This window comes from Oreochromis aureus, linkage group 12 (genome assembly GCF_013358895.1).
Source record: "Oreochromis aureus strain Israel breed Guangdong linkage group 12, ZZ_aureus, whole genome shotgun sequence".
Taxonomy (NCBI): Eukaryota; Metazoa; Chordata; class Actinopteri; order Cichliformes; family Cichlidae; genus Oreochromis; species Oreochromis aureus.
In genome coordinates, this window is record NC_052953.1 from 15,069,920 (window position 1) to 15,094,847 (window position 24,928).

Below are 24,928 nucleotides of genomic sequence, written 5' to 3' on the forward strand. Positions count from 1 at the left end.
TCCTCCCTTCTTTTCTCTTGTATTCACATTTGTCTAAAACGTTAAGCTGACCGAGAGAGTGTGCCTTAGTGTTGTTACATGACATTCTGCCCACGTCTCGCCAGACAGCACATGGGGAAGACTACCGGCTTCTTAATGACTAACTTGCATCAATCTGGTTAATGATGGTGCTGGCTTTGAAGACTGTGAAGAAAGGTGACTCAACATTTTTATAACAAAAGGCTGCTTTGGAAATGGAGGCACGGTTGGTTATTCATTAGTATAGTGTGGCTATTATAAATGAAATCAGCTCCTAGTTCATTTTAAAATGTGCTTACCCATGCCATTATATGGCAAGCTTTTTTTGCATTGTACAGGGAGTTTCACATTGACATAGCACAGCACCTATCATACGAGTACATTACTGCTGTATCATATATTATACCCTTTGGCACATTTTGACAATTTTTTAATTTCCCCTAATCACTAGCGACATGTGTCACAATTAGAGATGCATGTCAGTGTCTGTGTTATCCATAGACCCCTGTTCCTTGTGACATTCCATCTGTCTTGCTAATACTGGAGTGAGATATCTTCCTCCTGCCCTGTTACTGTGTGTATAGTTCTAATGAGCTGAGAGTCCTGACAGGCTTAGCCTGAATGTGAATATGACTTAGTCTGTCAGGCCCTGCTTAGGGAGGTAACAGGGCCAGCCTCGAAGAGTCTGCGTGTCTATATAAAGTATTTTTGCGTTGTTTGCATAAATAGGGATAATGGCATTTTGCCCTGCATCAGTTTTTAATAGCTATTATATAAACTGTACAGTACGAACCCCTACTTAAGCTGTCATATTAGACATGTGTTGAGAAGTTGCAGTCTGTTGACTGACGATAATGTCACATCCAATTTGAAAAGACAAATTTGACACATTTTATAAAAAAAAAAAACTTGTAGTACACACATAAGAATGCACAAGTATATGAAGTTGGCAAGCTTAAGAATAGAATACCAGGAACAGTAATACGTTTTTGTTAGATTTTTTAGTTAAAAAAATGTACTCATTAATATACATTGATTAGTGTGTAATTATATCTTCCAACAAACTGATGCCTTCTCATAAACTTAGAATTAATCTATTAAAAATACACAGAAGTGGGTGCCAGATTGTGGAAGCTGCCATGTTGCCTCACCATCTTAAAAACAGTTGCTGAGATGGGCTACATACGGCCACATATGTGGTACACCTTATAAAAAGCTCTTTTTAACTATACCATTGAGCATTTGTACATGTATATTTTTATGATCTCTTTCTCTCTGTCTTTCTTCTCTTCTTCTTTTCTCTCCCACCTCATTTCCACCTCATCCCTTTCCTCCCAAACTCAAACCTCATGTCCTAAAGTGAAGTCAGGTCTTTAACACAAACATAAATATGCTGATTTATTCCTGATTGTCACACTTTTGGTCAGCAGATTAGACATTCGACTTTTCCATCTCCAGATATCTGACGACGAGCCTGCTAAGTAAAACCACTACCTGGTTAGAAGCTATTATTATGCCAGCTAATGGTAGGCTTGAGGGTCCTTAAAATCGCACGTCACCTCTGGTAAACAGTTTGAATACATTCAAATATAGAATGAGAGTTTATGCGCAAAGTGTCCAAGTCCAACAATGTTAGATCCGCTTTCAATGATGACAAAAAAGTTCAGGATATCCTCAACAACTCACCTGAGTGTCGCTGTTATAGTGATTTTTATTGACTCATAGACTTCTATCAGACTACTTTGACAAAGTTTAACATGTGTTTTAGACAAGTTTTAGACATGGACACATATTTGCTGCTGAGGTAAACAGCAGTCTGACAGATGAACAGGAGGGGTAAGAAAACAGAATTCACTTGACTGCAATCTATTGATACCTAGTGGTGAGATCTTACACATTGTACCTTTAATGTTGAAACTGAATTATCTTACTCTAACACAGTTTTTTACTAAAACTTGGCATTTAAGATTTGTACTCCTGCATACACTTTCAGTAGCCAGCTGTTAATGGAGCTAAATGAAGCTAGATGGAGAAATATTACATATTGACTTAAAATGGTTAAAGAAAATGTAGCTTTTGTAATTCCTATGCTTAGATACCAATCTTCATTTGCAGAAAAAATTGCAGTGTACTTTTTCACTAATTGTATTTGAGTATATGCAAAAGGGAATCCAAGGTTTGAGATAAGATTACACCTTGAACTGATGCCCACTTACTTGCTTTGAATGCTCTGAACAATTGACTGCGCTAGATGCACATCACAGTAATCCGACATCATCCAGACTTGTGCTTGCTGGAAGGTTAAAGACTGGCTAATGTGAACTCTCATTAGCTTTGTGGCATGCACCTGTTATGAGCAGTGTCTGGAAACTTGGCTACAATGCATGTGTGAAAAGGGTTTTGGCTTATAAAAGAAGGGAAGCTATTAATGGGTCTTCTTTTGGCTACTTTTCAGTAGACAGAACATTAGTTACATTTTCTTTAAATATTCACATTTACTGTATTTTGCCCTTCGGCATGTAAGTTTGGTGGGATTTAACATGGTTATTTTCGGTTCTGTTTTGCAGGGCTAATGCCTTTGGCTGTTACTGTATTTCATTACACTCAGATATTGACATCTCCAAGGGCCTCATTTATGAGTGCACTGTGTGCGCAAATTGTGTAGGCTTGTTTCGAAGCCTGGAGTCTGTTTATCAATTTTTATGTGTCTATTCACAAGTCCTCAAAGTGCACATTCACAAATCCCTAAATGTAGACAAGTGTGCATAAGTACAGTGTAAAATCATCACAGCAACCACTATTTTGAACATTATAGCAAAATTCATATTTTAATCAATAACACAGTATTCTGTTAAAAATGGTGCACCAATTAAAATAAAACTGCTTACTGCTTTGTAGTAGTCCAGCGTCAGATAGCTGAGGACCGCTCTCTGAGGCCTTTCCTGGATGTGTCACCAATAATTGCAGCTATTTTGTCATCTGTTGAATGGATGACACTAAAGTGGTACTCTGGCCCTCTGCCTGTGGCACTGATGTATTTTTCTGGAGGTTGTCTCTTCTGGGTCCCTTTTGATAAATGAGGACCCCACATCCTTGACTGTGACCCAGTGACCAGACGCCATAAGGCTCAAACCTGTCTATCACAGAAGTGCTCATTCTCACTGTTTTGTGTTTGTCTCATCACCCTCCCCCATGTCTCTCCCTCTAAATGTCCCATATTTTTTCCTTACCCCCCTTATTCCTCTCGCTCATTTCTATCCTCTTTCTCTCGTTTTTTGGCCAGGCTGTGTTTGATGTCGATAAGACAAAAGGTCTGACCCTGGTAGAAATATGGGAGGGACTTACTCCCGAAGATATCAAGGGATGCACTGGCACAGATTTTGAGGTAAGTAATGTTAGGCTACCAGCACTATAAAGCATTTTCAGCCTTTGGGTTTATTAAACATGAAACTTCTACTTGTCCTCTGTCTAATGTTTTCTAGGTGTCTCCCAACCTGAAGCCTATGCAGCAAATTTAGAGGAGCTTCCACTGGCCTTAGAGATGTGTTTTTGGTTTGTCAGTTCATTTCTCTGTGATAAACATCAGGTTATTTAACAGCCTGAAATGGGTCAAATAAGCTTTTAAAAAACATACCTGTTTCAGTTTTCTTGGCAATCAGCATGCAGCTGTCAAATATTTACCTCTGTATTATTAACTAAATTGGATTAACAGAAGTCACTGTACACGGTTATTTTTGTGGTCTTAGAAAGAATGGGGAAAATTGCATTGTTGCCTATTACACATTTAAGTTATTAATTTTTTTTTTTTACTTATGCGAGTCTTTTACCAAATCATCAGTTTGAAAATTGCTTTAAAAATATTGATATTATTTTGTTTTTTCCAACTTTGCTAGTATTTTCAAAAGAAATGATGCAAAAACTCTTTTGAATCAGAGTTTCTGGGAAATAAATAAGAAAGGTCAAATATTTCCAACCGTGAGACAATTTCCAGTGTTTTGGCTCTCTACACTATAACAGTAGGTGTTAAAAGTAGCAATCAATATGCAGTCAAGTGGAAACAAGCAGTAATTCAACAATCACAATATATAATATGAAACATTGCAACTTTTTATATCAGCTCCAGACCTCTCCCACCTGCTTCATTGGTGAAGGAACAACAGTGGAATGTGCGACACCATTCATTATTTGGGCGAACGACTACATATTATCCAACTGTAACTTTAATATGATTGATAAACTGAAAAGCGTGCCTGTGTCTAAGGCTACGTTCACACTGCAGGCGAAAGCGCATCAAATCCGATTTTTTTGACCCTATGCGACCCATATCTGATCATGGTATGACAGTGTGAACGGCACAAATCCGATATTTTCAAATCCGATCTGGGTCACTTTCGTATGTGGTACTGAATCCGATACATATCCGATGTTTTAGAAAGCGACTGCTGTTTGAACGGTCATGTCGCATTAAATCCGTCTTTTACGTCACTGACATAAGACAGACGCCAATTATCAGCGCCGGAGAAGCGCCCCAGAAGACATCGCGAACGCTTCCTGGCCATCCAGTGTAGATGTCAGTGAAACTGTTGGGAAGACAACGTGAACATTTTATTTGTACTGTATAATCTGCAGATTCTGACAGAAATCTGCAACTATCCTTTGAAGCACCGCTTCTCTAAAACAGCAATAAGGATAATTTTTAATGTATTTAAATTATTATGTAAATAACAAAATAACTTAAAGCAAAAATTGGGAAACGTAAAGTCCGAAGTCTTTATATTAAGGGCCATCAGTCAAACAATACTGTTGGTCTGGGTCTAAACAGAGCGCGTTGTGTGTGACATCTTCTTTTGCGCATGCGGGCCGCTTTGAGCGTTCACACTAGAGCGCGTTTGCTGTCGCATTTTATTTGTAGTGTGAACAAGCAGACAAAAAATTCGGATTTGATCAAAAAATCGGTATTGAGCATTAAGACCTGCAGTGTGAACGTAGCCTAACTGAAATGTAATGAATGAAAACCAGTGTCCTATAGGTCAAGTGAGTATTCATTTATCGTAGAACAAATATGTATGTAGTTGTTTTAAATTGTGCTGTAACATGAAACAGGAAAAAAAGTTTGTAGATGAGGCTTCCAGTGTTGAATGTGTTTTGTCTTTTTTTTTAATAATGAAGATGATGAGCCATTATTTTACTATCAACCTCTGCCATAATGTAGACTTGTCTATTTTTCTCAACCTCAGGTGTTTTGAAGCAGGTGGGCTTGTCAGATATTTCAACCAGAAAACATGAAGCCTTAATAATTTTTACTGAGACATTTGCTGTTCAGATGCAATTGTGTATAAAATAAAATACAAGCTGGCGTGCAGAGTGAAACAAACTACGTTTTTCTTTCTTTTTGAATAAGAATCTTAAAACCAGCAGATGTGTTTTGTGTGTTCGAGTGATTTAGCTCATCGAGAGTTTTTGATGCACTACAGGTTAAAGCTTTGTGTGTATGGATGGTGGGCTTAAGGTTTACATTCTCGATTCGATTTTTCCACTTGGGTAGAGAGGTGCTGGCATAACCAGAGGCCCGTTACATAACCTGCGAATTCAGCCAGTAGGCTTTTGGGTTCATGGAGATCAACTGGGTTGGATCATCGGGCAGAAAAATGGAAGAAAGTGACAGGGTCTTTTGCCACCGGTTGTTGATGTTAATCCAGCACACTCCTTCATGAGTCAGACCAAAGCAATACCCCATAAGCCTACATTTTGTAACCTAGTTCTCATACTTGTACTTGAATTCACTGAAGAGGGAATTTGAAGAACGCAGCGGGTTTTAGTAGGAACATGTTTCTGAAAAATACAAATGGGTGACCTTGCTTTTGAGTTTTTCAAAAGGGGATATTAAAATGGGTTTTCAAGATTTAGTTAAAGGGACAGAAGTCCTTTTTGGACGCTCAGGTTTGTGGCAACCAACCAACCTGAAATATTGTTAAAAGCTGACTCTGACATTAACAGCTGTCATGAATTAGACATTTTATTTTATATGATGGCAATTCAGCCCCCTTTTTTTATTTTTAAGTATGTATATTGTTCATTTGAACACTGGGTTTATGGTCAACCAAGGCAAAGCCTATTATTTGAGAGACCTATGTTTATACTGGGCGACATGGCAGTGATTAGTGATTATGCACAGTATTTATGGCAATATTGATCTTTTTTCTGTGCTTTTGATGGCAATGGTTTGATAAACCGTTCCTCTCGTGACACTCCTCCAAACACATAATTGTAGAAAACACAACCAGATGGGAAAACGACAACAACAAAAAAACTGATTTTGGCAGAGAACTCAGTCATCTACTTTGCTGCCATTTAGGTAATAAATTCCATGGAGTGTTTGGACATCATGATACAGACCATGAAAGAAAAGGTTTTGTATATTCTCCATCTTTATACCATTACAACCTATTTTCTGAATGACTCATGTTAAGCTGGCCAGCCAACTGATTGTAATCACAATGATTATGCAGAATGGGTCATTTCCATATAGCTTTCAGTGATTCAAGTGCATGACCTTAGCTCAGACATAGGTTAACTAGGAATTAGAATTTAATCTCTGTCCATCTTATTTTAAAACCCTACACTAACTCAACCTTTTCGGATAATTCACATATCCAGTCCCCTAAAAAGATGGCTTTAAATCTCCAAAATGTTCTAACCTCAATAAAAGCACGGCTTGAATTATGGAATCAGCTTGGCAGACCTTTTTGCATAGGCTATTCATATCCAACTATGTGGTTCCAAAATATTTAACATGCTGCCCTCATGTGGGGGTGTTCTGGCAACCTTATGGGTTTGTGTAGTCTAGCATTCATGTTCTGTGCATTAATGCTAAAAACATGAGATGATTATATGTTGCTTTTTATTTTGTAAGTGACTAGTACTGAAACATACACATTGCGGCGTTTAGGCTATGTTACTATTGGGCGACTAACCATATGCCATATTTAGATCCGTCCAACCGCATTTTCATAAATGTGCAACACGCCTATCTGTGCTGCTGGGGGGGGGGCTGACTTCTCGGTCGCGCAGTTGTGTCTGTGTCTGTGTGTGTGCGTGAGATAGGGATGCTGAGAGAAAGTGAGGCAGGGCGCGAGTGTCTGTGTGTAGAGAGAAAGAGAGAGCGCGCGCTCCAGGTTGGCGCAGGCACCGGTCAGGGAGAACGGAGCGTTGTGCAAGGTGGAAGCATGGCTTCGTCTCACGGGAGAAGCGACCTGCGGTTCGCAGACTGGATGGCAAGTTTACCGCAGAGCATGCACACTATCCCGCTCACCAACCTGGCTATTCCCGGTAAGTGTTTTTTTTTTTTTAAGACCTTGTCCAAGTGTAATCGGGTGAGAAGGATGCCCGTGTCTTTTTAACCTCGCGCATTGCGTACAGCTTTTCTAGTACATTAGAAAAGCACAAATTGACAGTTTCAGATTTGTGTTTTACCGCTTCCTAAACTTGAATTGTGCATTCAATACAACCGTCACTTTCGTTGCACCTCGTTGGAACAAAGGGTAAGACCTGTTGCGCAACCAAAGAAGTACTATGTATTTATAATAGTTCAGTTGGTTGTGTTGCGATCACCTGTCTAACGGTTATCATAATACCCAGCTGTCGTGTTCGTTCTCCGGCCGAGTAAGTATGCACTTAGAAAATAACCCCAAAAAAGGGTCATCTAGAACCACTCTATAGGTTCAGAATAGACGAGCCACGCTGCTCTGTTTGTGCTTTTATGCTGGGGTGGTGGCCACAGGGAGACGGAGTGGGATGGGTGCCGTCTGCACACTCAGATGATCACAGCGCATCCCATTGAAAATGTGCTGTCGGACCTTTATCCAATCAGTGCGCCGGTCTTTTTTAACTCCATTCAAATTGGAAATGCTGGTTGTAAAGCCCACCACTGATCTGACTGATAGAATGCCTTATTAGCAGCCAGTTAAATCCATATTCACTGCCTAGCGATTATCACACCTCCACACAAAGCGATTCGATTCTTCATTCTTTTGAATTTCTAATCCTTTGTGCTTCAGTCCCTTTCCCCCTCCTTTCTGTCTCACTTTCACTCTTCCGCTCCCTCAGTCTTTTTCATGCTGAACTCCCAATACCTGAGGTGTTTATCGGTTGGCATGTGCAACAATGGCATTTCACATGCAGATGGCTTAGTGCTTGATGTCCAGGGCATGGCATATGACCAAATCACAGCTTTTAAGGATGCCAAGACACATGCAGTCAAATTAGATGTAATGGAATACAAATAAGGACTGGAACAACATAGTATGCATAATCTACGCTTGTAATTTTGCTGAATCATGTGCTGTGCGGAATCACAGTTCATCCATGCCAAGACAGCATGGGAACATGCTCTGTCCCTTTTAATTAGGCATTAATATCTCGTTGGTTCTGTGGCCTGCAGCTCAGCTGAGGATAGCTCAGTTTATCCTTCATTTGGATACAGATTCTGTAAACATCCACCAAATCTTTGCACTTTCTTGTGTTTGCCTGCACATATTTGCCAAGAAACTCCAGAACACACAGGATTTCTATCCAAGCTCATTATAGCAACAACCATGTGTTCCTATTGGAGTGTACGTCTGAGTTCTTTCAAAAGTGTGCGTCTCATATCACATTCTTTTGTCTCATCATTGAACGCAGCATTAAGCCTTTGTTCAAGCAGGAATAAAACTGGGACAGACAAGAAACAAAAAGGATGGAAGATTCATTTCCTCAAACAAGTCTCATATCTCCACTTAATTGGAAGAATATTATTTCCAGGATGTTACTGGAAAATGCTGCTGTACAAAACTTATTATACAACCGCCGCTGTCTGTTTCTTAGTTTATTTTTCTGTGCTCACTTTTTTAAAATAGCAATTCACCTACCGCAGAGCTTGAAATATCCAGGGAAAAGTAGTACTTTACAGTGTGGGATAATGTGATGGCTGCTACTCCGCTGTTGCCAGAAAACTTCACAGTCTAGCTGTTAGCACACATAACCATCGGAATGATTGACAGTTTATTTTAGGGTACTGTGGTGGCAGATTCATTACTGTCAGATTTTTTTTTATATATATATATATAAATAATGTTTTAACAGCATTTGCTGTGCTTCAAGTAACCGGTTAATGAGCTAATGCTGCCAAATTATTTGTGCATATAGCACATTAAAGATGCTCAAAGTAGCAGGTGTTTGACAGCTACAACAGCTGTATAACAGATGTGTAACAGATTGCATGTGCTTACCTGTTACATTTGAGTGGTTCAACCTGCAAAATTATGAAAGCAGTTTATATGCTACAGTACATATGATGCTGACAGTGATTGTTCACTCATTTTAAATTCCTACTATTTTTTGTTACTTTGTGTGATTGATGGACAATTCAAAAAATTACAATGAGACTGATCCGGTGACGGTAAACTAAGCAATGTCACCTACCTCTGTGAAGTCAACTTAAATATAGGTCTTTCTTAAAAATCTGTTTTCATTTAGAGGCACTTAATGAGATTGCACGGCTAGATCCACATAGTTTTGGACACAGACACAATTTTTGTTCTGTCCATCTGCACTGTAAAGTGTCATCCAATGAATTTCACTGAACCTGGGTTGTTTCTCTGTGTCTTTGTCACATCATCAATGCATACTAAATGACCCAGTGCAATGCATTCCCATGCATAAAGAGCCTCGAACATATTTAATAAATGATGTTGTATACTTTGAATCTTGGACAAAATATTAGGTATATGTTCTCAGAGCAGCCAGAGTAAGAAATGAGGGTTGGAAAAAAAACTGCATTTTTTATCCTGAGAGATGGTTGCAAAGGAAATAAACAAGTATTCCTTAATCTTTTGCTCTTCCAGGTAAGGGGCAAAACACTGCAAAGTCTGATCCTGAATGCCAACAACATGGTTGAGACAATCTGAAATAGAGGAATGATCAATTTTGTCAAACTTAGCAGGCCCAGCTGAATTGCAATTGCATGATTTACCGAGTTCAAAAACACATGTGAATCATTTGACACTTAAAGGAGAGCTGACTCAGTGCGGTTGTGAAACCTGGAGAAAATTTGTCCAGAAAAACAGAGATGAGCTGTGAACAGAGCTTTTTTTTTTTTTCTAGAATTACAGTATATAACAACAGTACTGAGGAAGGATGTTATCTGAGGGAGTCAGATTTAGATGTTTTTAACTGGATGACACTGGGACAGCTCTTGTCCACTTTATTTGGAATAACTGCACATTTCAAATTTGTTTGTTTGTTTGTTTTTTGTTTTATGCTATGACTCATGACTGAGCACAGTTGCGTTGTGGCTGTTTGATTAATTAAGCAAGAATAATACATGGTCTCATTTTCTTAATCCTGCTAATCCACTGCAGGCTACCTTGTTTGAGACCTAAGAACATGGTAGCACTTAGGCATGACTCAGCTTTCTGCATTGTCCCTACATGCCACTTTGGCCTCCGGCTGTGCCGACATATCGAGTCTATAAAAGTCAAATGGCTTGTGCCTATACTAATCGGAACTAGGTTGAAGGGCTGTGCAGGAGAGGAAAGAAAGACGTAGTAGAATATTAAATATTTGGGTCATTGAAGGGAGAGACGGTGAGGGAGAGGGAGCAGCTACCTTTCTTGTTTTACCCAGGCTGATTAGTGTTTGACTCTTTTCCTGTGGCTACTGTTAAATCTGCCAGGTGAGGGCTGCAGACTGCCTGGCTGCGCATTCCTCTCAGCAAGATGGTCAGCAGAAAGGTGTGCTGCCAGAGATACTGTGAATTTCTTTCTCTGTCACCATGAAACGAGCTTAAGAGGGGGAAGGGAAGATCTGTCACGTTTTTACTGCCATAGTAATTAAAATGGATTTTCAGTATTTTGTGTGGTGGTAGGTGTATAATTTGAAGTATGTGCTCACTGGCATGTACAATATCTGTGTCGTGCAGGTGTGCATGACAACTAAATGAATCAGCACTATAGTAGTAATACAGTATTAGTCACTTATTATGAAATGATTTTTATGGGTTTATTTAAGCAGCTAAAATATTTAAATGTATTGTCTTAATAAATTGAACTGGTGAGTGAAACCATATCTTTCTGGATCGTTAAAGCTACATTAATTAATATTCAGCGATTATGAATCAGAAGAACTGCAAAATAGACTGACTAGCATGCAATTTATATACATTATACATTTATTATTTATATTATTTTTGCCTTAAACAAAGACTTTAAAACAGCTTTAAGAACTAGCAGCTTAAACCCATCTACATAGACTTTCTCTATTATTTTAGAAAGCGATGCAATCTCAACTTTTAGGTTGTTTTTTTTTTTACTATTTAGTTCTTATTTCAGAGTACAATGATTAAATGTTGCATCATTCTATTTTGATAATTTGGTCAACACACTTTTTAAGTACTTTATTTACTTCATGCCCATGGCCGGTTTCAAATCACCAATTAACCTAACATGCATGTCTTTGGACTGTGGGAAGCAGCCTGGAGGAAACCCACTGAAACACAGGGAGGACATGCAATCTTGTCCTCCCTGTGTCCTCCCTTGCTGTGAGGCAACAGTACTAAGAACTATAACACTGTGCCATCCCATTCCATTACATGCAGATAATATTGATTATTTTAATACCAGGGAAGAAGGCTGATTTACAGTTCTCTATACTAAATTTTCAGGCTCAGGGGAGCCATTCTTCACCTCCTGAGTAACAGCTCAAGGCTTTAGGTAAGCAATGAATAGCATGAATTACCAAGGGGGATGGGTGAAGGCAGTGGTATTAGGTTAAGATAGTCTTGCAAGAAATAACAACCAATCCACTGTAGAAGAGGCATCTTCAGTTTCAGTGGTTCCCTCTGGATAGAGAAAAAGGCTTGCCCTGGACTTTTAGCTGTAAAAGGCCATTAGTCCCCTGATTAGATCACTCTGACGCCACTTAAACCCCTATAGAGCAAGATGGATGAATGGTATTAGATGCCAAGATAAACACTGGTAGTGCGGATGTTTGAAGAGGGGGAGTCAGTCAACTCAAAGCCACTGAAAAACAGGATATAATGTGCAATACAAAAGCGAAAGGAGGATCTTTGTTAGAGAGATGAAGAGAGAGAGAGAGAGAATGCCCATCTTAGAGCTATTTCCTGCTATGGCTCTTTATCTGTGAATCAAGACCCTCCTTAATCTGAGTAAAATTTTGTTTTGCCAAAGATATTGTGTGCATCTTGCCTGTTTGGAGCTCATGAGGATTTTGCAGTTAGCATTTTGGCAAAGAATTCCCTTGTTTGCAGCATTGTATTATGCTGATGCATGATACTCATAATTAGCCACTCATTAGCTAACGTCATATATTTGTGGAGTTTTCACTTTTTATAAGTTGCTTAAAGAAAATTAAAAATATTGTAGAATCCAAAAGAAATGGTTCAGTGTGGAATTCTCCACTGGCTCGTTTTCCCACCGTTTGCAGTTAATTGCATTTCCAGCAGAGACACTTATCTTAATAGTCACATAGTCTCAAAGTCAAATAATTCAGCCTCATCAGAAATACAGTGTTCACACTAACGCACAAACAAGATGGAGAAAATAAAGTGTTAAGACAGGAGAAAAGGAACCGAAGAGTTTGAAAAATAGATGGATGCTGAAAATAGATGGAAAGAGTAACACTTGAAGAATTACTGTAAAAAAAAAAAAAGGAGTGTAAATGACAAAATTATGAAGAGTCAGAAGCCTATATCTATCTTGCAGTAACATTTAGCTCATCTCCATCCTGTCACTTTTCGTTCCCTTCTCATTTTTTTCTTCTCTTCTCCTCTTCTCCTCTACTCGGCATCCTAAAATAGATCTAAAAAGAGTCCGTGGAGAGTGGTAATGTTTTGTAATGAAAAAGGGCATAAACCACCAGTGGTCCTCTCTGAATGGTCTGCTCTCATTCAGTCAGAATGACTCAGTTAACAAAGGTCAATTCTCTAAGGTAACAGTAGCAGCACCCAGCACCACTGTCATCAACATTGTCATCATCATTAGGTGGCTCGCTCTGTTTCACCTTGTTTAAGTCTTTTTTGTTGTCTCTGTGGCACTCTTGTTCATCTTCTCTCTTTGCAGTTTGAGACTCTTCTTCATGTGTGCGGCTGATATTGACATGTCAGAGAAAAGAGTTCCCTAAGTTTGCTTTCCAATGAAAGTGCTACACAAGTGACATCTACTTGTATTATTCTGGGATATGGTTATTTTCAGGGTGCTTTAGTTTTTTCTGTGTACCCATCTTCAATTTTATCAAAGTTAAAGTGATCAAACAGCTTGACAGTAGTTTGTTTGGATATTGTTTGCGGTAGGTAATTCATATCAAACACTGGACTCTATTCACCATTAATGCCTTTCCCAGTAATTGCATATTTTAAATACAGAGAGGAATGTTCATTCTCATGGGAGTAGCATGAAGGTTTTGCACGTTTGTGTATTATTGTAATTTACTGACTGCATTTGGTGACAAAGATTATCCAGTCTTTTTATTGATTTACCTGCTGCTTTCTATTCATTCATCATGACACTCGATAGAAGTATCACAGTCACCACACATTTGCACTCTGGTAAAAGCTAAGAAACAGCTGTACTTCTTGAGCAAACTTAAGTGCGCTAAATTCCTGTGTCAAGTTCTTGATAACATTTACAGAGGATCAGTGTAAAGCCTGGTAACTGGAAAAATCAGGAACTGGCACAAAATGTGCACACCCCAACACCTGGAGACTCTGCAGGTGATTGGTACTGGTGACATTTGGAGCAGTATTAATCTATGGAACATAGATAACTATATAAGACAACCCACCCCAGTCACAACCTGTTATGTTGTTTTTGTTTCTAAAGCTAAAATGAGAAGTATAAGAAGTTTAAAATCTTACATACAGTTTGAAAGGTGAAGTTTTTTTGTCTCTGTAGACAAGTTTGAAATGACTCAGTTCTGAGCTCCTGTTGTTTGTTTTTGTGAGAATGAAAACTAATTGTGTGGATTGTTTGTTTCAAAAACTGAAATGCTTCCACACATTTCCAAATGAATGTTTTTCCCTTGAGAAATGGCAGACCATCAAGGTGGAGCATAAACAATAATTAATCATGTTCAGGGCTCAGGCATCATAATAGTATTGGAGTGAAGTTCTCACATTTCTGCGCAGTTTTCTCTGCAAATTCTCACAGATGTTCTGCACACTTGGCAAAAGATTTGGCCCTCCAGGGTTGATACTGTCTCAGCTTTTCCTGTGAGATTGTTTCTCTCTGCAGCATGGCATCAACCATGGGCTTTTTGTCATACATATTTATAGAAGTGTTTGTTAGCAATGCAAAACAAACCTCATTAGTTTCCCTCAGGTGCTAGGCTTTCATTAAAAACTAATAAAATATAGTGTGTTGCTAGATCCTTGGGGACTGTTAGATTTAATTTATATATTATAGCTGTTCTTCTTTCCCCAAACAGAACAACACATATCTCAGGCAGAGTGGCCTATGCAGCTTGATGGGTGTGGAGCTATTAGAAGAGTGTGTTGCAAAACTGAAACAATTATTCAGGTTATTGGTTAAAGGTCAGCAGCCACTTCAAGTATAAATTAATTGTTTCAGTGATTTTTTTTCTGTTTAATTAAAAAAGGCCAAACTTACCTTTTCAAACATCTCATATGTGAAGATTTGTATGCAATGTGAAGAGGCATTTGCCTCCTTTCCTAAATTTCTTCTTCTTATGTTATTCATATTTATCAAACAAATGTTAATTAGACAAAATTAACCCAGAACAGTGGTGAACTTTCCCAGGAGTGTCCAGCCTACTAAAATTACTCCAAGAGGTCATCAACAACTCATCCAGTGGTCAAAAAGAACCCAGAACAGCATGTAAAGAACTGTAGGTCTCACTTGACTCAGTTACGGTCAGTGTTTATGCTCTTTACCAGAAAAATCCAGAAGGAGAATGTCCAGCTTGGTTATGGAGCAGGACAATTTATTATTGTTTTGTTTATTCCTGCTGTTGCCATTGCTGCTTAAATTAAATTCTCAATGTGGGACAATAAAGAATTGAATTGAATTGAAACACACCAGCAAGTCCACCTCTCAAAGGCTCAAAAAACTGACTTTGGCCTCAAAATCTGGATTTAAATCTAACTGATATATTTGGTATGACCCTGGTTTCATGTTCAGAAACCAACTATACAGTCATGTGAAAGAGACATTTTCTGTTATCACAAGTGGCTAATCACATTTCTTGCTACTAATGGTTGCATTGCCAGTTATTATGTTTAGGGGGCAATTACTTTTTCACATGGGGCCAGGTAGGTAGGTGTTGCTTCTACCCCGTAATAGATGAAATCATCATCTAAAAACAGCTTTTTGTATTAACTCAGGTTATCGTTGTGTAATATTACAATTTATTTAATGATCTGAAACATGTAAGCATGACAAATATGCCAAAAAAAAAGATGTCAAGATGGGGGTTTAAATAAATTACTTAAATTGTTTGACTTTTTCACCACACTGTAAGGGTAATTTCAGTAACAAGCACCCTGAAGGCATCAGCAGTAGCATAGTTTTCAACATTGACCGGATGACTGGATAATGAAAATAATTTTGCGATGATTAAGATTTGTTGTTGCGCAACTTTGAGCCCTAAAAAGCAAAGATTTTCTGCAGAGGCAGCTGTTGGGGCCGGTTAAGGTCATGCTCTGCTACGCTGTGACCCTGGTGGTGCGGCTTAGCCAGTAGTGATGCGACTTGCTGCCCTGCCCCAGGATTCAGCTGTCTACTCAGCTTATGGTCATTCGCTGTGCTGACTGTGAAGACCTGGCACCGCTATATAGATAGCTGAAGGTCAGTTCAGGCTCTGTGTCAGGGGGTGGTGGTGGTAGAAGGTGAGGATGTGAAATGTAAAGGGGATAATGAAGAAGTTTCAGTGATTATGAGAGGAGCAGGAGATGTTAACTGCTCAAGCAGAACACAAATGAATCACCATTCAGTGTACAGACTGGCTTACACAAATGTATTTTTTTCACCATTTCAATTTTAATACAACTAAGAAAACATCAACTGTATCACTGTTAATAACAAAATAAATATGCTAGTTTTTCACAGATAGCACTGCCTGTATTCATGTCACTTGTTTTATTTTCTGAGGCTTGTAGATGTCTGTATCTAAGATTTTTGCTGCCACTCCAAAATGATTGTGATGCCCAAGGCTCCAAAGATGACATTTGAAAAATTTCACAGCATGTATCTTTTCAGATACCGTTCCAGGGCTTGTCGGGAATACTCTGACAGAAGACATAGACCTTTAAATTTTGATCATTCGGAGATATTGGTGAGAAGCGTAGATGTGTGGAAGCAATTTAATGGGAGGTCCACTTGTTAAGCAAGTGTGTCTGAATTTAAGCAGGAATCCAAGACCAGGCATTTCTCTGTTAGAGGTCTATCCTAGTTTAAAGCTAGGGAGTCTTCATATTCAGAGTGGGTAAAATAGTTGTTATCCAGGTTGTAAATTTGTTAAGTCAAAGGCTGTCATTTTTCTTGTTTTTTAATTTTGCCTTTAATTTACACCAAAACTCAGGTTTTATCGGAAAAGGAAAATAATAATATAAAATGACAAAACTATTAGAAAATGACCATCAGGAATCTGATTTCTTTCTGATTCTGACAGGGACATAACTGGATTTAACTTTAAATTTGAGTATCTACAATTAAGTAACCTATCCATGGTAAGTATGAACAACTTTTCACAAATCTCCAAACAATGAACAAACAATGAAGCAGAAAATCAACAGATCCAAATCAACTATCCATTTTCTGACCTGCTTATCCAGTTAGGGCTTGTAGAACAGACTGATAATAAAAACAGCAGTTAGGGGTGCTGGTATAGCTCACTGGGTCGAACAGGTGATCTGTGTCCTGTACAGCATGCAGAGGCCTGAGTTTGAAGGTGCCCTTAGGGCATGTAAGGCATGGCTTCCCCTTTCTCTTTCTTCCTGGGTTCTCTCCGGTGTCCTATCTCCATAATGTGTATAAAAAACATTACTAAGTCATTGCCATTTGTATTGAGTATTGTAGTACTTAATGGTTACATGAATTTCCCCCAATTTAAGTCATTTTTCATGCTAGGGCAGCGGTTTCTTGGTAGGCTGCTTCCACCAAGATGATTGAATGTTTGGCCTCAAACTGAGGAAATCTATAGGCTAGCATACTTTATTTAGCATGTGCACCATACTGTACCAAGGAGTACATGCCAAATAGTAATTGAAGAGGTAGAGAATAGGAATAACCTACCAACAAGTGCAAAACTAGCAAAATAGCTATGCCTTATAAGGAAATTGTAAACTCACTGCAATGTTTGCCTCAGAGGCTTTTGTTCTGCCTGAGAAATGTGAAGGGAAAAAAATAGGTGTGCACTGGCTTTCTTCTTAAACTTGTCCAAGTTCATGATTTGCAACCTTGCATGCTGTTTTTCGTGTAGTTAGTTTTGTTACCTTGGTTTTGGGCTATTTCTCAGTAATGACCTCAACTTTCAGTCGTCTCCCACCAGAAACAACACCTGCAGTAGTCAGTATGCAGACTCATGTTTGTGTTTCCCCCAGGATCCCACGATTCCTTCAGTTTTTACATCGATGAGGCGTCTCCAGTGGGCCCCGAGCAGCCAGAGACGGTGCAGAACTTCGTTTCTGTTTTTGGCACGGTGGCCAAGAAGCTAATGAGGAAGTGGTTGGCTACACAGACTATGAACTTCATGAGCCAACTGGAGGCTGGGATCCGCTTCTTTGACCTGCGCATCTCCACCAAGCCCCGTGACCCTGAAAATGAGCTGTACTTCGCCCACGGGCTCTTCAGTGCCACGGTCAGAAAAGAGTAGAGTTTTGATGGTTTTTGATGTGATGACTGTTTAGCAATGCTTGTGGTTGCTAAGTGATGTCTAACCATCTCTGTGTGTGTGGCAGCGTATTTATATTTGAGTGTAGACTGAGAGCCTAATTATACAAGGTCCTTCAGAGATTTGAAGTACACAGTTCACAGTCTGTATGTCTAGATTTAATATCATTAAATCACTAAAGATCTTAATAATGTGCATATTTTGCTTCTTTTTTCTTTTTTTTCTTTTTTTTTTAGGTCAGAGAAGGCCTAGAGCAGATCAGCAGTTTTCTGTCAGCTCATGCCAGAGAGGTGGTCTTCCTGGATTTCAACCACTTCTACGGCATGCAGAACCTGCACCATGAAAAACTGGTGACCATGTTAAAGGAGGTGTTTGGAGAGAAGCTCTGCCCTGTTGTTTTTGCCCAGGAGGTATAAATACACTTAACTTTTAACAGGGGGGAGGGGGGGTTAAAAGCAGTTACATGAAGTAGGAGCAGCTGAACATTTTTTCTGATGCTTCTTTCATCTTACCAAGAACATCTTATTTAGCTGAGTTCAAAAAACCTCAAGCAATTATTGTTTTCTCAGCATCGCACAACAGTGATTTTGTGTTTTGATCAGTACCGATGTAGAATTATGGTTATTACATCTCTAATCATAGTTCATTTTTTCACTCAGAACATGCCCATTTGCTTAGGAGACAAGTAGAAAAGTCTCCCTAAGATGAGATTTCACTCTTTGAAGGCTTTTCAGTGTTTTTTTTAGTCTTTTTTCCCATCCAATTGTCGCCCACCTTCATCTCCTGCTCTCCCCTGTAACTGAATAACCTAAAATAAGCAGTACCAGTTAGCCCTACAATTCATGAACTCTCCCACAATCGCTGTCACCACTCTAAGCACCTTCCTGTCTGGTGCAGCAGCTGAGTGAAAGAAAAAGAGGCCAAAAAGGCCAAGAGTGACTAGAAGGTTCTGAGAAAACAATGAGCTTCTCCTCAGTGTTTAATTTCATAGACAAAGACCTGTGACTGTAAGTTTATCTGCTGTTCCCTTGTCACCTCTATAGCCCACAGTTGCTATGCTATTCAAAGTTAATCCACTACAGCAGTCTTTTCCAGCACTTGTTTGGTCTATTTTGAGAAATAATATTCAGCTGCAAGCCCATTTTTCAAAAAAATAAATCAGCTCAAATAATCAGCTGGAAAAGAAGATGTGAAGTGTATGCATCTTGGGATTGTGATGAAAAGGTTTATTTTTGCTGTAATTGACACTCCCTGAGGATCATGTAGCTCATTGCTGTTACCGGTTGCTTACGATTAATTGATATTGCTATCCAGCATTTCTTTCATCAGATGCAGCCAACAAAATGTGCTGCTGATGTCCAGCTATACACATAAGCATGTATTTGTAAGAATGCAACTTGCAGGAGACAGTTTCACTGTTTTTACATCTGTGAAATGCTTTCAGAAATGTATCATCACGTTAGAGTCAATGTGATTCACTTAAAATAGATTTTACATGTAGTTTGGTTCACTTACAGCTCTCTGTTGGTGTTTTATTGAGTCGCTGACTTCAAAAATAACATATCTGACACCTTCTGTGATAAGTCAGTACTGAATGTTGAAGATGCTTCATTCTGAGAGGAATTCATTCATTCAGAATTAATTCAGAACTAAGCTGTCAATAAATCAGCGCCCTGTTTAGGTCGTTTTTTTTTAATGTTCCTCAGTTTATAACATCTTGCTACTATGAACACCTTCCTCCCACACTCAGGTGACTCTGCAGTATCTATGGGAGAAGGAGTACCAGGTGCTTGTCTTCTACCACCATCCCATGGCCCTGGAGGTGCCCTTCCTGTGGCCAGGCCAGATGATGCCTTCTCCTTGGGCCAACACCACTGACCCAGAGAAGCTGATTCAGTTTCTGCAGGCATCTATCACTGACCGCAGGTACATTTAATCCATGAATCCAGTGTCTGCTACACGGAGAATGAAATCGGGTAAAAACTGTCGTGTTCCCCACATAAAATTTTTTAATCACTTTAATTAATGATCCGTGTTTCATTAACTTGGTTTTATGTTTTGTAACTTTACAAATGAGCCATAAGGTTTAAACACAATGGATCATTTTATCATGATGTAGATATATTGCAGTGCTTAGAGGTCTGTACAAATAATTTGACTTGCTTTAGGCTCCTTTGCTTAACTTACTAATTTCATCAGCATGCTGCTACAAGTAAGCAAGCTTTAAAAAGATTAAATGCAGCAAATACAAAGTAATTAATTCAAAGGTAAAGCAGTGCATTATATAAGTAGCACTTCTGTAAAGCAAATATATTATGGTGACTAATAAAAAGGAAGAAAGTTACAGCAAAGATAACATGTAAACCCTCAATGTTTCTCTTGCAGGAGGAAGGGGACGTTCTTTGTCTCCCAGGTGGTTCTGACACCAAAAGCCAGCACTGTGATGAAGGGTGTGGCTAGTGGACTGAGAGAGACAATTACAGAAAGGTGTGCATGCTCGTTTATGTGCGTGTTTTTGTGCTCATGATTGCTATTACGCTAGGCCTAGGAAAAAATGCATTGTTACCACCAACTGTGGCACACAGTCTTCTTCCACACATACACAGACGCTCAGTTTTGTGACCAGAGTTATGGAAACACCTCAGGCACCAGAGCCCACAGAAGTGATTTAGCCGTAACAGCTCGCAACAAAAAATCACGAGCGTGTGTACCCTGACAGATACACACTTTAGGAGTCAAATGTGAGTCATTGTGGCATTTTGTAACTACAACCAAAGGCATGGTGCTTTCTACAGGTATCCCCAGGCATTTGACACTGGCCTAATTCGAGTTATTGTTTTTCTTTCATCTTTTTTTTCTGGAACAGCTGCCATAAACCAGAGGCAATCTCCTTTCTCTTTCTATGTCTCCTCTTTCCAGTTATGGTAGACAACTTTTTAAAAATTTTATTAATTTACCCTTAGCTTTGTGTTTCATTCCCTCTTAATGTCCCCAGTTTGTTAAAAGCGTCAACAGCAAAAGCATCAATTTTCCTGGCATGAATTATTCATTTGATAATTCCACTATCAGCCTCTCTCACCAGGCGTTTAGTTACTTTGATGTAGGCATCCTTCAGAATCCCATCCAAGCGTTTTGCACATAGACTGCCAGAGTTGGACTCAGCGTAACAAGAAAGCAAACAACGAGGAGACAACGCGTAGATTTTATTTTTATTTTTTTTATGCAGAAAGCTACTCTTCTTTGTTGCTCAGCTCACGTGAACATGTCCGATGTGTTCAGAGTGTCCTTCACACAGCTGGTGTCTGGCTCGCAGACATCACATTCAGCATCACAGGGATCTTTTATCTCAGCACGCCCCTCTCTGTGTTTAACCAACTGTGAATCATCCCTTCCTCTCTTCCTTTTTTTTGACATTATTTTTTCCCCTCGCACTCTTTCCACTAACATGATTTTTCTTTTCATTTCTCCCAGGGCTTTACCAGGTATGATGCAGTGGATCAGATCTCAAAGACCCGGGGAGAGCGGCATTAACATCATCACAGCTGATTTTGTGGAGCTCGGAGAATTCATCAGCGCCGTCATCACCCTCAATTATCACCTGGATGACGAAGACGACGACGCGACCTGAGAACCCGCAGCGGGCGTCAAGGAGTGCAGTCACCACCACTAATACTAGTGGTTGCGTCTGTGCTCTCACTCTTTTCTCTTTGGCATTTATTTCAGGAGGGGGAGCTAAACGGCTCCTTTCACTTTATTTAGGGCTATAGTGAGATGAGCGGTCAAATGGAAAAAGGAGATTGAGGAATTTCAAGTTGAGACTGGTAGACATAACGCTGATGTTCGGTTGGAGCACTTTGAGAGTGAGGTTTTGTTTTGTTTGTGTCCAGTTTTAGGGGATCCAAAAGATTTTTGATTTTTTTCTTTGTTTGTTTTTTTTCAGGTAAAATGTTGATTTTCTTTACTCCCTGTGCTGTAAAAATCCCTGCTTTGTCCACTGATCAAATGCACTGTTTTCAGGCTTACCACTTCATCACGGGTAGGTTCCTCAGAGCATATCAACCGTCTGCTAAATGTATTGGTACATCAATCGTGGTATTCTAGTGACAGTGACAGTTTTTTCAGAGGCTGTTTATAATAAGTCTGTGTATCTCAAACTTTAGGCCGGTGTAAGTAGCTAGCAGTTCTATGTCTTGTTTGGCAAATCTGTCCAAGTGAATTCTCTCTCTTTTGTTTTTAACAATATGCATCTTTGGTCAGATCACTGCGGGTGTTTTTGAAAACGCCTCCAGCAGCTTGAAAGCAGAGTGTGATTAAAAAGTGTTGTTCCAATGTGTTTATTCAATACATAGACAAAAACGAATCGTTCCCATTTCTTTTTGAAACTGTAGTCCCTTGTGGGATTTTCACCCAGTAAGTCTCCACTGAAGCCAGCTTGCAGCAATGGCGTTTATTAGACACCTGTGTACTATAAAACTATTTATCGATTGATTAAAATGATTCATGCAGTAATTCAAAACCATATTGCAAGAGAGAGTGAGAGTGCAGCTTGGCTGGCCGACAAGTGTTCCAATCATGTAAGATGGATTCACAGCGGTCTCTTGTGCATGAGCACTAAAACAGTAATTTTCACATTATCTGTTTGATTCATATTGCAAGACAAGCATCAGTTCTCACTGTTGGAAATGAAGTTGATGAAACAAGACATTTCTAATGGGAAGGTATTCAGTGCGACATTTTTTTTTTGCATTCTGTCGTGGGTGTTGAGTCGTGATAGCCAAGTATAAAAATACAGCATATCTGGGTACCACCGTCTGCATTTCCTTTGCTCATTGCTTGCCCCCAGTCTGCGTGTGTTTATCTTTACTGCTACAGTTCAGTGTGTGTGTGTGTGTGTGTGTGTGTGTGTGTGTGTATATATATACATATATATATATATATATGTATGTATGAGTCACCCTGAGCTCCATCACCGTGTCATGTATTTCATAATACTAGGTGATAAAACCTAGTGATAAAACTGGTTGACAGCCACTCAGAGACTTGTTGTATTTAAAAAACCTATCATAATTTAGAGTCAGGGGTCCTGATTTGGCATCAGCGTTTTATCACTAGGAAAATAATACAAGGAATAATCTGTTGAGATATATTTGTAATTCTTTAGCATCTTCTTGTTGCTCATGTTTATGAATCCCTCAATTTCTGCTGTATCGATGTTAGTGCAATACATTAATTTCTTATTTATATTTGATGCATTTCATTCTTTCGCTTCCCGGGTTTAAATCAAGATGGAAAAGTACGTAGAAATGAGATTCAAAAAGACATCTTCTATTGCAAGGTTTTATGCATGGAAAAAACCACACACACACAAACACATACTAGTCAAATATCCACACACCTCATGGTCTGTGTGGTATTTTCTGTAGAGAATGTATTCTGCCAGGACAGTGTTAAGAAGTTCAGTAATGTAAAGCCAAAAACAGAAAACTTTAGTCTTTGGATTGGTGAATGTATGTGTCTCGTGCGTATCTGTGCCATTTCTAAAAGTTTCATGTGAGTGACTGAGTTTCAGCTAGAAAGTCATGTTTGTATTATTATGCTTCAATGTGAAAATGAGTTCAAGTTTTAGAGTTTAAAGATGTGGTTTCATGTTAAAATGTTTTATATTGTGGAGAGTTTCTACATACTGTAACTGCAAATAGTATACTGCCGATAAATTGTAAGATATTTAGATTATTATATCATCACTAACAACATTTTCTTCGTTTTAGTGAGCTACCACACCACCCTCGTTTGTCATATTTATTTTACACTTCATTTTTTTGCATGAACTGAAATCTTCTACATACTATACTGTTTTCCGTACACCTAGAGGGTCCATGAGGTTTGTGCATAAATTTGATTATTTTCTGCATATTGTTGTTAGGAGCATGCGTGCATCTCAGCTGGAAATGTTCCTTCCCTTTAAGACAAATGTCTAAATTGATTTATTTTTTAAAGGTTGCACTCTTACTAGCCCATGCAGATTATGAATGAACCCACACAAATGAGCAGACTTTAAAATGCTTGCAAACCGTGTTGTAAGGACATTTGTGTCTTTCCTGGTCCAAACTGTTGTCACTGCCTTTATGTTCTGATGTGAAGAGTCCTTTGCTGTTGTAAAACTCGGAAACCTTTGTTCAAAGTGACTCTGTTCTAAGTGGAAAATGGCAGATCAAATAAAGCTTCTATGCCTATTAAGTGAAGTATCATTTCCTCAGGAGTGTCTGGCTTGTTGAGTGGTTAGTGGTTGCTTGGTTGCTTAATTGCTTGACTGAAAAACAAAATCATTATTATGGCCATTACAATAAAATTCTAATCTAATTCAATCACTAAATGGCGGTACTCTAGATCTAATGTAGATTTTCAGCTTTTAAGCCAGCATAGCTGCATTTTTTTTACTCTATTTGTGTAGAGGAGCATCCTAAAATCATCCTGTTTCCAGGGTGATGTGGATGGAGGTGGGTGGGCAGCAGCACCCAGGGTGACCTTACTGAGACTGTGTTTTGTAATTCAGCATCTGCCATTCTGCAGTAAGGCGTTGCTCATGAAGAGGAAATAAAGATAACTCAGGTGGAGAGTAGCTCCCTGCATCTGTGCACCTTCGAGAATATCTAATATGATGACTAATATGATGCACTTATTAGTTATTACGATCTTTTTTTGTGAGGTTAATGTTTTTAAGCATGTAGTTATCTGCTTAAAAAAGGTTGGTTTTGATGCAGTTCTCATATTAATGCTGTTTTACTCTTATTAACAGAGGTTAATTGACTGAGTGCACTCAATGCTGTGAGCAGTCATCAACCTTCTCTGGAAGCTGCGGTGTGCAATAGCAGAGTGGTCTTGGTAGCCACAGACTAGCTCAATGAATGGATATTAAGTGCTTTGATTGCACATTACAGTAGTTTTGGGAAGATCTGATCTGAGGATTCTTTAAATGTTCTTGTAGTGTGCTTTTTATTTGCTTTCTAAA

General features: G+C 39.0%; 2 protein-coding genes across 2 annotated transcripts in view; both read left to right on the plus strand.

The window, feature by feature from the left end:
- The window catches only part of oxct1a (3-oxoacid CoA transferase 1a), a 54,275-nt gene extending 49,878 nt beyond the window's left edge, over window positions 1–4,397 (plus strand). The window contains exons 16-17 of the mRNA XM_031727381.2: window positions 3,302–3,403; window positions 3,501–4,397. Coding sequence (XP_031583241.1) covers window positions 3,302–3,403; window positions 3,501–3,536 — 138 coding nt within the window. The 3' untranslated portion in view covers window positions 3,537–4,397. The remainder of the gene's footprint in view (window positions 1–3,301; window positions 3,404–3,500) is intronic.
- Window positions 4,398–7,099: 2,702 nt separating this feature from the next.
- On the plus strand, window positions 7,100–24,152 carry plcxd3 (phosphatidylinositol-specific phospholipase C, X domain containing 3). Its single transcript, XM_031727300.2, has 6 exons — window positions 7,100–7,347; window positions 17,630–17,886; window positions 18,156–18,329; window positions 19,670–19,845; window positions 20,305–20,406; window positions 21,391–24,152. The coding sequence occupies exons 1-6, from the start codon at window positions 7,125–7,127 to the stop codon at window positions 21,545–21,547; spliced, it is 1,089 nt and encodes a 362-aa protein (XP_031583160.2). The 5' UTR covers window positions 7,100–7,124; the 3' UTR covers window positions 21,548–24,152.
- Window positions 24,153–24,928: the final 776 nt, after the last annotated feature.